Source organism: Gekko japonicus, unplaced genomic scaffold, assembly GCF_001447785.1.
Source record: "Gekko japonicus isolate JY-2015 unplaced genomic scaffold, Gekko_japonicus_V1.1 scaffold995, whole genome shotgun sequence".
NCBI lineage: Eukaryota > Metazoa > Chordata > Lepidosauria > Squamata > Gekkonidae > Gekko > Gekko japonicus.
Genome location: NW_015173152.1, coordinates 487,448 through 499,810, shown reverse-complemented (window position 1 = coordinate 499,810; position 12,363 = coordinate 487,448). Strand labels below are relative to the sequence as shown.

The following is a 12,363-nucleotide window of genomic DNA, read 5'->3' as shown; positions in this document are numbered from 1 at the left end:
CCCCCTGCCCCCCCCTCGACAAGCCAGAGTCCGGCCACCGTTCTCCCTCACCCCTTCCTTCCTTCACCCACACACCCTACCTGTCTAGCCGGCCCGTTGTCTATGCCTCAACGGGCTTTACTCCCTAGTTCAAGATAATTCTGATAAAATCCGACCGGTTAATTTAAGAAAAGATGGCAGTCCCAAAAGATCCTCCGTGCCAGGCTTCTACGGCCCGCAGGCTCAAGGCTGGCATATTGAGAGATGGAACCGGGTCACCGGCTATGGCGCAGCGATAGCATGAATGATGTCATGTACGGTCGCAGGCGGGTTGGAGCAGGGGAGGCCAATAGAAACGAGACACCCGCCAGCCTCAACCAAGCCAAAGGCCTTTTCTGCTTGTGTACCTCACGCAGTCCACAGAAACCAGAAACTCTGACAGCTAGTGCAGAATGCCACGGCCAGGCTGTTGATGTGTCTCCCTCGACGGGAGCACATCCGACCTGTGCTGAAGGCACTGCACTGGCTGCCAATAGCGTACCGAATTCGCTTCAAGGTGCTGGTGCTTACCTTTAAAGCCCTATATGGCCAGAGTCCGGCATACCTGAGGGACCGCCTTTCCCCCTATATACCTCAGAGAGCACTACAGTTGGGGTCACAACATCAACTAGTTATGCCAGGCTTGCTGCGATCAGAGCTAGGGCCACTGTTCCCTCTAAGCTGAGTTAGTGTGAGCTAGCTCAAATATTTTTAGCCTCCAGCTCACACATTATTGCCGTAGCTCAGGAAGGATGGCTCCAGAGCAAGCTAATTTATGCAGTAGCCAAATCTCTCACTCACAACTTTGATGCCAGTAGCTCACAAAGTAGAATTTTTGCTCACAAGACTCCACAGCTTAGAGGGAACATTGGCTAGGGCCCTTTCAGTGGCGGCTCCTCACTGGCGGAATGAGCTCCCGGAGGAGATCAGGGCCCTGTGGGATCTTGTGCAGTTCCACAGGGCCTGTAAGACGGAGCTCTTCCACCAGGCTTTTAATCAGGAGCCGCCGCCACTACCATCAGCGCCCACAATTGACATCTGTGGTGTAAGGCCAGCCTAACTGACATCGTATTTACCATCTTGTGGACTCCAGAGACTGAGTTCCTTAGATGCGCCTTCGCATGGCATGCTATTGTGATTTAATACTGTGAGCACTTTGATTTTAAAGTTGTTTAATTATTTAATTGTTTTAACTGTTTAATTGTTCAATTGTTTTTAACTGTTTATGATTCTGGCACACTATGCCAAATATTGTTAGCCGCCCTGAGCCTGCTTGCGGGGAGGGAGGGATATAAATGTAATGATAAATAAATAAATAGTTGTATTTCAGTGTGCCAAAATACAGTTCATGAACTGGTTTGTGTGCATTTAACCTCTGTATAATGCCTGCGCTTTCCCTTCTCCTAGCATTTGCACATTCCAACCATGGAGAACGGACCTCAGATAGCTAGCCGTTTTTTGAAACAGCTGACCGATATCCAGGTAAGGGTCTCCTTTCCTAGGGGTGACTGTCCAGGGGAGGAGACGAAGATAAATCTGGTAGCTCTGTTTATTGGGGGAAGTGGCTCAGGGGTAGACCATCTCCTTTGCATGGTGAAGGTCCCACGTTCAGTCCCTGGCCTCTCCAGTCCGTAAGATCAGGCAGGAGGTGATGTGAGAGGCCTCAGCCAGAGACCCTGAAGAGCCACTGCCAATGTTCCCTCTAAGCTGTGGAATCTTGTGAGCAAAAATTCTACTTTGTGAGCTACTGGCATTAAAGATGTGAGTGAGCAATTTGGGTACTCCATGAATCAGTTTGCTTTGGAGCCATCCCTTCCTGAGCTATGACAAAAATCTGTGAGCTGGAGGCTAAAAAACTGTGAGCTAGCTCACACTAACTCAGCTTAGAGGGAACACTGGCCACTGCCTGTCCAAGTGGACAGTACCTATTTAGATGGAACAATATCTGATTAGGTGTAAAGCAGCTTCGTATGTTTAGTATGTTGATTACTACCCTAAACATGTTAAACTTAGTTGAATAGTCTTTAATAGATTACCTGGGCAATTAAAACGTGCTTTTTGTAATGTGGCACAGCCCCCCCCCCCCGGACAGCCATAGAGGCCAAGGCCTTCCCCTGATGTTGCCTCCTGGCTCTGGGATTCAGAGGCATAGTGCCTCTAAATGTGGAGGTTCCCCTCTATCACTATGGCTAGTAGCCGTGGATAGACTTATCCTCCATGAATCCTTTGAAAGCTGTTTAATCCTGTGGCCATCACTACATTCTCTGGCAGCGAATTTCACATTTCATTCACTTGTTGTGCAAAGAAGTGTTTCCTTTCATCCAGGGCTATTTTTGGGCAGGAACGCATAGGAACGGAGTTCCGGCTGGCTCCTGAGTTGGCCACACCCAGCAGAAACTCATTAGCATAATAGGCCACAACCAACAGCAGAAACTCATTAGAATTGGCTACATTAGGGGTGTGTGGCTTAACATGCAAAGGAGTTCCTGCTACAAAAAACAAGGTAAACAGAATAAGAAGCAAAAGGGGTGTGTGGCTGGATGACCACACTTCTGGTAACATGGGGGTGCGGCCTAATATGCTAATGTGCTGTGCTGTCAAGGGTGTGGCCTAATATGCTAATGAGTGCTGTTGGGTGTGGCCTATTATGCTAATGAGTTCCTGCTGGGCTTTTTCTACAAAAAAAGCCCTGCTTTCATCCATCCTGAATCTTCTCCTTGTCCACTTCATTGTATGTCCTCGAGCTGTAGTATTTTAATTTGTTCACTGTCCCCCCCATAATGCCCTTTGCTTCTTCTTGTAGTACGGAAGAGAAGACAGCGAGTGGACAGTCATGGTATCCTGAGCAGGATGGGCAGGGAAGGATCAGACCTCCTGGAAAACAGACCGAGGCAGGCCGACGTACCATCTGACCGATGACCAGTTGTACCATAGCTCCGCATAGCGTAGTCCGTGTGTTATCACTTTGTTCCTGGGCTTGGGGGTGGGGTGGGGGATAGTTTCCACGTGCCAGGGAGTGTGATTACAATCGTTTTGATTCTCTACTGTGGTTTTGCTCTAGAGTAGAAATCTGTCTTCTGGTAGAGGTGCTAGGTGTAAGCAATAGACACTTTCCTGACAGTTCTCTCGGTGCCCCCCCCCCTCGTTTCCTCGGTACAGTCGACAAGTGCGTTTAAAAAGTTCTTCAACTGCTCTTCAGTCCAGGCCAAGCAGCCCTCTGTTGTGTCACTTAACCTTTCGAGCCGCAGACGAGGTGGCTCCCTACAGCACAATTGCCAAATGGCTCAGAGGTTACCCTTTGCTATCTCTGGGACTTCTCTTTATCCCCGGCTTGAGGAGATGATAAAACTCTCTCGGTTTCGTTTGCTTGTTTTTAATCTTTTCTATTGTTAACTCTGACAGTTGCGGGGGACATTTCTCTGAAATCCCCAGAATGCTTGTTACTTTTCCTGTTCAGCACTTTGGTCATGGAGACCACGTCTCCAAGCCACTGAATTTCTAAATGAGAGCGATTGGATCTGCATTCCCCTTTGGTACCCAGTGACACCATGCCTTGGGTGAATTCCAATTACCCTTTTTTCCCCCTGTCTCCAATAAAGGACTTCAGCATTCACTGTGGGGTACGCATGGAGTTGGCCCAAGGATTTGGGTACTCTAGGCTAGGATGCCCGAGTAGCCCCTCCATGGAGAGGCAAGAAGATGGAACCCACCCTCCTTGGCTCCCCCCTGCTGGGCTGCAGTGAAAAGCCATTGCTCACCCTCCTCATCCCTTAGCAGTAGGGTGAGGTGACCACCCATGTCATCCTCTGGCAGCAGGGTGAGGCAGTGCCCGCCCTCATCCCATGGCAGAGGGAGGAAATGATTGATCGGGTTCCCTACCAGCCATCCCCTTAGGCAGAGGGTGCTTCCCAAGGCAGAACCCGATGCCACGGGAGCAGCCATTCTGGTTGCACCTTTCCACCTCTGGAGCCCAAGGCAATCACCTAGTGCTACCTAATGAGCACAGGGAACTAAATGTTCTGGGACACTCTAAAAGGCAATCAGTTCCTTTGCCACCATGTATTGAGGCAGGCGGATTTTGAAGGAGTCGCTAGGTCTGCGGTGGCTGCACAACCCCGTTAACGCTTTAAATCCATTAAGATGATAGAATTCGTTCTCACTCCTCCCTCGCGCTGATTGCAGAGTTTGTTCCAGTGGAATCCGGTCATCCGTTGGATCTCCCGCAGACACTCCTGGGGTTTGCGATTCCCATTAACACTGCACAGGTCAAACTTGCGAAAGGCCAAAACAAATCAATACGACTTTAGCAAGGGTCGCCTGGATTTCCCGCCGCCCCGCAGACCAGACCCAAAAAAGTAGCTTAGCGTCATGAGCGGAAGCAAGTTCGTTGTCAGACTGTCCCCATAGATTAACGGCTGCATCTGCTTTTTCAATAAAACGCCTGTCTCCCCCTGTCTACAAGCAGGGTGGCGTGCAGCTTTCCAGCCAGTAGGGCTTCCCAGGTTGTCTGTCCCTAAGCCCCAGAGCCTCCTAACTAGCTGCTAGATCCTGGCCTCCCAGTGATGGCCTCTCTCTCCTTCGCTCACCCAGTTGAATCACGTTACAATGCCATCCAAAGCAGAGGAACTCTCTTCTAAACCCATGGACTTCAGTGGACTTACAAGGATGTAACTCTGGTTGGATAGCTAGACTCGAGCCCAGGAGCACCTTAGAAACGAACAAGATTCTCAGGGTGAGAACTTTCGGAGTCAAAGCTCCCTTCGACGAATTCCTGACGAAGGCAGCCTTTGACTCTCGAAATCTTAGACCTCGAAATCTGTTTGGTCTCTAAGGTACGACTGGACTCAAATCTAGCTCTTCAGGTGCAGACTAACACGGCTCCCCACCCAACACTATCTGCGTAGGCTGACACTGTTCGCACGATATTGTCTCAAGCATCCTAAGATACTGGTGAGCGTCTAAGGCTGCGATTCTTAACAACCTTACTGAGGAGTTCCGTTGAACAAAATGGGATTCGTTTCCGAGTATACTTGCTTAGGATTGTACCACAGACTGTGTTACCCATATCTCAAAGCATCTTAATATGGCCTGTAAGGATGTATTAAATACACAGGGGGTGGTGAGCTGCAACTTTGCTCCTTTTCAGTGTTACAGGGTGGCTTCCCTTGCTTTAAATCCGATCTCCTTGTTCTCGGATCCTCTCCAGTTTTGTCCATATTGCTGAATCTGAGACGACTTCCTTGGGTCATTGTTCTCCTTCACCCCGGCATGAATTGTGTCGTCCACAAAAAGAAATTTTGTTTCTTGGCCCGCCCTCTTTTCCGAGCTAGCTTTAAGACGTCTTTTGCCAAAGAGGTTACTTACGACAGTGTTCTGCGCTTGCACAACTCTGTGGACCAGAGGTTTTGTTTAGTTATCAATTAGCAATGAGTCAATTTAAGGGGAAGCAGTTAGAGTATGCTGATAAGATAGCCAATGAAATAGCATGCAGAACTGGTTCTCTGCTATTGCACTAATGCAGTATTTGGAGAACTAAGAAGTATTTATTTTATTTTTTTCTATAAAAGGGGAGGGTGAAACTGTGGGAAACTTTGAACTCTGCCTCTTTTCTAACGGAGCCTACCTCTAACTGGTTATTTTGCCAACCCCTAGAAATGTGCTCAGCATCTCTCGGTATCTCTCCCTGTTTTCTAATAGCCACCCATGGCTCCCATCTGCAGATAGCTAAATCTGCGGATCAGGGCCACATGGAGGCTAAACATAGTTTCCTGCAAACTTGGGGGAATCCCCAAGTGTGCAGGAAAACCGAAAACTTCAAAAAATATATATGGGGGAATGAAATCCCCCCACAAGTAAAGTAGCATCCTCTGCACTTACTACTCACTTTCTGCGGCAGTGGCAAAGCATCCCAGGGGCTGCGGGGGACCGGTCGAGGTGGAGAGGTAGGCTGGGGGCAGTGAGAAAGCAGCCCATGGGCAATGCTGGGCCTGGAGGCCCAGGGGGCAGCCACGGGCATGGTGGCGGCTGCAAGGGAGGGGGGGTGCCACCCCAAGCCTGGCAGCAGCTGCAAGAGAGCCTGGAGGCTGTGTCAGCGAGGGAGGGGGAGGGGATTTCCCCTCACACTAGTCCCACAAACCCAGCAGCAGAGACCTGGCGCCACATTGAACTCTTCCGGATCAATGGTGGGGAGGCGAGGTGGGAGCACGGCGACCCCGCGGCCGAAGGCTTGAGGGTGGAGGGGCTTTGGGAGCCACCGAGGACCTGGCATCAGAGGCTTGGAGCCTCACTGGGCTCTCCAGCATCGATGTTAGGGGATGTTGGGGGGGAGGAGCCCAGCAGCCCGGTGGCAGTGGATGCAATAGTGGGGAAGAGCCATGATACTTGCAGGTGTGACCCCCTCCTTCTCTTAGCTGGCAGTGGCTGGACAGGGGGAATAAAGTTAAGAGGGGGAAGGGATTCCCCTCACAGGTATCATGGGTGATTTCTAATCTCGTACCCAGGGTTATTTTTGGGCAGGAACGCACAGGAACGGAGTTCCGGCGGGCTCCCACGTTGGCCACACCCAGCAGGAACTCATTAGCATAACAGGCCACACCCAACGGCAGAAACTCATTAGGATTGGCTACATTAGGGGTGTGTGGCCTAACATGCAAAGAAGTTCCTGCTACAAAAAAAGCCCTGGACAATAAACAAAGTAAATAGAATAAGAAGCAAAAGGTGGGTGTGGCTGGATAACCACACTTCTGGTAACATGGGGGTATAGCCTAGTATGCTAATGTGATGTGCTATCAGGGTGTGACCTAATATGCTAATGAGTTTCTACTGTTGGGTGTGGCCTATTATGCTAATGAGTTCCTGCTGGGCTTTTTCTACAAAAAAAGCCCTGCTCGTACCTAATTAAAACATTCAACCAAGACCATATTACTTCACAGTACAGGAGAAAGGAAAACACGTATTCGAATGCAATCCTCGGTCAGCCACTCAATGAACATAAAAATCTAGGTCCGTGGGGAGAAGGGTGTTTGCGTAGCCCCCTTCCGGACATACTAGCTTTACATTTTCAAGTATTCATTTATGGAAGAGAATACTAAGAAGCGTATTCCCCCACCCGCCTTCCATAGTACTTCGGTCTCAAAAATACTGTACTGAGTTCTTCTTCTGAACATTTTAATTGGCTCTTGATCAAAATTTCCACAATGCACCTGTTAGTTTCGGTCATGCAGTTTTAAGCTGCTAGCCCGGTACATGCATCTTACACGTCTGCAAAGCCAGGAGACATTGAAGGGGAGCTAGAGGGAGTGCTCTGACTCTACTCACGCACACAAAAGAGCATGCTGGTTCTGCTCCCTTCCTGTATGCATTCACTGAATGACAGCATACCTGTATGCCTGTAACCTGTACACTCAGTCCCATGATCATGAACCAGTGTTCCTAGAAATGAGGACAGGGCCCATGTGTTTAGGCGGGACGGTGGGGACAATGTGGTCAGTTGTCAGGAGGTGGGGCTAGAGTGCTCATTCTAGCTGCCCTTCTGTGTTGACTGGTCCCTACATACCGTGTTTCCCCGAAAATAAGACAGTGTCTTATATTAATTTTTGCTCCCAAAGATGCACTAGGTCTTATTTTCAGGGGATGTCTTATTAAGAAGAATACGGTACACTCCGTCAGGGCAGAGCGAGCAGCAGGTGGCAGCTTGTCCTGGCGGCGGGCGCGGGCTCTCCGATTAAAAGAGACCTCGCACTTCCTGTCTGCTCCGGGGGGCCTTATTATCGGGGAGGTCTTATTTTCGGGGGATGTCTTATATTTCAGCGAGAGGCAAAACTGTAAGTAGGTCTTATGTTCGGGGGATGTCTTACTTTCGGGGAAACACGGTAGTTACATGCCCAGGGCTACTGTGACCCTGGCCAATCCACATGCTGCTGGCCTCCATTCCTGCGATTACAGTGAGACCTTTCCCCAGACCCTTCGGTCATAGGTAATGCTGTCCGTTGTGTCTAGACTATAGCGTTTCATGTGTTAACATTTCCCCGCACAAACGCAAGCTCAGAGAGGTTCGTGGATGCTCCCGTAATGAAAAAGAGCATATTGTACAAAACTCCCCGTGGTTTTTGAGCCATGAACTGCCGTTACCGTTTCAGAATCAGACGGAGGAGTCTGATTTTAGTTTTGTATGTTTATATCAGTTTCGTGTATATATATATACATGACATTATTGAAGACCAGTTGAAGTTGACTGTTCCAGACAGTGTTCTCTTTAGAATGCAGTTGTTAAGCACAAACCGCTGTGCCGCTTAATGATAGATGTAGTCCTGCATATTTCTTCTCACTCGAGGTTGTCTCGTGCTCCAGTCGTTGTTCACGTGTATTCCACGTATCACTGGTTGCCGTCTGGGGTGCCCGATTCCCCTGTCATTAGACTAGTGGCCACAATACTTAGTGGGGCATGCTGAGACATCGACATTGGGTAGAGGAGCTGCTTATATAAGGCCACCTATCATAACTGAAGAGTGCCTTCTGACTAGACAGCACGTGTCCACATCAGGAGTTTCACCTCACGAAGCTAAAACTGAAAGCGGCATGTTTAAATAATGCTTGGTGAACATTGGGGCCACTGTTCACGGCTGCCATGTTTCCACTAGAAAATGGCGGCCGAGGAGCCAATTTACAGGGGAGAAGCAAGGATGGGGAGAGCAGTGCTTAACCTTCCCACTCCCACGCCCACAGCCCCCTTCTTCAGCTAATCTTCTCCCTGTCTAGGTTCCTAGATGTATGTTTGCACCCTCAAATGAGGAAAAAACAATGGGGCAGAGGGAAAGTGGCAGGCAAGGGGGAAATGAAGACCTCCCCTCCTCTTCATTTGTCTACCGGAAGTTACCTCCAGGGAGGAAATGGCAGGTATGGTTCCCCCATCCCATTTGTGTGGCAGAGGCCAGCACCATCTTGAAAGGGGAGGGGCTTGTCAAGATTCTTTCAGGCATGGTGTCCCTCCTCCCCAAGAGGGCAGGCAGTGATGGTGTTTATCGCCATCAGTTGCCCCAGTGGGTCTGTAGCAATAGATGTTTTTGCTAGGACCCAGAGGGGAGGAAGGCCCAGTCCCTTCAAGGGCTCTGTTCTGCTCCCACTGCTGACGCCCAAAGGAAGCGTTAGGCAAGGAGGGTCACTGCTGCACAGAGAGGGCAAAGGTCAGCAGTGGGCCCACCTGTGGGCCCAGGGCCTCAGCAGCTGCTTGGTGAAGTCGACCCCTAACGCCAGCCTGTGGAACTAACCCTTCCAGATGAAGCTGTGCATCCTTTATAGCTAGTCCTTTATACTTAACGACATGCCTCACTTGGTTCAGGGCTGGAAGGTTTTTTTGTTGTTTTCTTTCCTGAGGAAGGTTTTTTAGTCGACCAGATGGTGAGAACCTCTGGTTTACGGGTACTGAGGACCAACCCGCAAGGGTTCATGGAACAACTTACCCCCTGGTGAACTCCTGCTTGCTGGCTTGCAGGCGCTTTGAATACCTCCCTACACTGTTAGTTTTTAGAAGAAAATGGTGAAGGTGGGGAGAGCCGGAAGAAAGGCGGCCATATCCAGAGTCCTGGACAAGATGGACAGCCTCCTTTCTCACCTCTCACTAAACTCATGTACAGTTGTTGGGACTGGTGCAGGTGGGGTTTCAGCACTAGGCCTGGTTTCCTAAGGGAAGGACAATTTGAGGTGTATGTGGGAGAGATGGCATTGTTAAATACCACAAAGCAAAATGGAAGGTGCAGGCCTAAGTGTGTTTACTCAGAAGTAAGTCCCATTGAGCTCAGCGGGGCTTACTCCCGGGGAAATGTGCTTAGGCTTGTAGCCTTAGGCATGTCGGCGGTGGGAGAGGATAAAGGCATGCCCTGATCTTGCTACACTCAGGGCTATTTTTGGACAGGAACGCACAGGAACGGAGTTCCGGCTGGCTCCCAAGTTGGCCACGCCCAGCAGGAACGCATTAGCGTAATAGGCCACACCCAACAGCAGAAACTCATTAGGATTGGCTACATTAGGGGTCTGGGGCCTAACATGCAAAGGAGTTCCTGCTCCAAAAAAAGCCCTGGGTTTGGACAACAAACAAGGTCAACAGAATAAGAAGCAAAAGGTGGGTGTGGCTGGATGAGCACACTTCTGGTAACGTGGGGGTGTGGCCTAATAGGCCAGTGAGCTGTGCTGTCAGGGGTGTGGCCTAATATGCTAATGAGTTTCTGCTGTTGGGTGTAGCCTATTATGCTAATGAGTTCCTGCTGGGCTTTTTCTACAAAAAAAGCCCTGGCTACACTGATATGAAGACATGTACAGAAGAGATCAAACCCATCCCATAATTATGGAGGATAAATCTATTGTCTTTGCCACAGCCTTTGTGGAACTTTGTGGTATTTCTCATGTTGACATTTGTTGGGTGTATTTTGTTAAATACAGCTCTCAACTGTTGAAGACTGAAAGAAGACTCTAAATTGTTTTCGTATATATGTTGTTACATAAAGCTTTTTAAGTAGTTAATTTTCAGTGACTGACATGTTACATGGAGGTGGCTGTTATCTGAGTTACACCAGTTCAAAGTGGGATCCTTGATTTACTTCGGACTATTTTCTGCTTTATGTATGTTGGAAAAAGTTTTGTTGTACTGAGTTCGTAAAGTAGTACTAAATCGGGGAGAGTTACCAAGATGAAGAACAAAATTTGAGTCCAGTAGCACCTTAAAAGACCAACGGAGTATAAGCATTTGTGAATTAAAGCTCCATCAGATATCTGGCTGAAATTCTGTTCTTCTCATATTAAGATATCATCAAGATGAAGGATTGTTTCTTGGTAGTAAGACAAAGATACACGGAGTGCACTCCTGTTTGCCAGATGCCTTGAGTAGAATTCACTTTGGGCTGGAATGGAGGCCGTTTTGCCCAGGGGTCATTTCCTGCAGGAGCGCACAGGAGCGGAGCTCCGGCAGTAAAGAGCCCAAGGGGCGGGCACATGCAACAAGCCCCACCCCCTGCTCCCAGCAGCCCTCAGTCAGAGCAAGAAGCAGCCAGATAAATTGCAGACCCCCCCCCAGCCCCCCCGGTCCAAAAGAGTCCAGTGGCACCTTTAAGACCAAGTTTTATTCAGGTACAAGCTCTCCCTCCTCTGCAAGGACAGAACTACGTGTTCCCCCCACACCAATAGCTAGCAATCCAAAACAGTCCAGTGGAGCCTGAGCGGTGGGTGTTGCCTTCTGACATACTTCCAGTGCTGTCAGGAGGTGTGTCATGTGCAAATGAATTACCCTAATGAGTTATGCGAATGAGCTCCTGCACCTCGTTTTCTACGAAATGACCCCTGGTTTTGCCTATTCTGTGGAAGCAGCAGGAGCAGAAATGTGAAGGACTTGCCCATCCTTCTCCTCTTGCTTCTGAGCCTCCGTTGAAGGAGGGAGAGCTGAAGACTTCCCCCTTGGATTTGCACAAAATCTGGGAGTATGGGGGGGAGGCCGCATAAACCTCTCAAGTTTCCTCTCCCATCATTTTGGCAGAGACTACAAAGTAGCCTTTATGCTTTGATGGTATAAGATGCCCCCAAACTGCCCACTGGCCACCCCTCTTACAAAGGGCCATGTTGGAACGAACTAACTTTGTTTGGTGTAAGAGATGGATGTTATCCGTAGTAGCTCTCATTCTTGCCTTCCACCACATTCCCTCAAGGCTGCTTGTTATCGTGCAGGTCCTGTGCAGCAGCCATGTTCGGTCATGTTCGCCAAAGCGAATATGATTCAACCAGAATCCTCAGATCTTCGTATGCTCAGATTTTGCATTCGTTCCCTCTTCAGCCTTTCCACCAGGTTTCCAGATTGCTCCTCAGCTCAAGGTGTCCACAGGGAGCTAGTGAACAAAGCCAGAAGGGTTGCATGGATGCATGTGCTCCTTACCTCTTTACTTCAAGGCCACTGGGATGAACTGGAGTGCACTGTGGTGTCTTTGAAACATACCACCCAACTCTCCTCTGTTTAGTACCCTGGAATCATCTATGTCTGACACCCAAAGGAAGAGTTTGACTTCTCTGTATGACTTCTCTCCCCACTCCACTACCAGACTGTGATTGACGAAGGTCCAGGTTTTTAAATAGTCTTTTCTTAAATGTAAAGAGGTTATCAAATCACACTCAAACCAGCAGAGTATTTTGATATTGCGTGACAATCCTATAAAAAAAATAAAAATGATACCTTCTGTTGCCAGCGTTGTTAATGGTTGCACGACCGCACGAAACATCTACACAGGAACGAATATCTGCAAGCAACAAGGTCCACCACAAAAGGTCACACTCAGCAGAGCGCAAGATGTACTTGATCATTGAGTGCAG

The 12,363-nt window shown here is 49.1% G+C and overlaps 1 protein-coding gene across 1 annotated transcript in view; it reads left to right on the top strand.

The window, feature by feature from the left end:
• Positions 1 to 2,863, top strand: part of LOC107119791 (branched-chain-amino-acid aminotransferase, cytosolic-like) — a 93,356-nt gene extending 90,493 nt beyond the window's left edge. Inside the window, exons 10-11 of the mRNA XM_015422383.1 lie at positions 1,426 to 1,500; positions 2,822 to 2,863. Of these exons, the coding sequence (XP_015277869.1) occupies positions 1,426 to 1,500; positions 2,822 to 2,863 (117 nt within the window). The remainder of the gene's footprint in view (positions 1 to 1,425; positions 1,501 to 2,821) is intronic.
• The last annotated feature ends 9,500 nt before the right edge of the window (positions 2,864 to 12,363 follow it).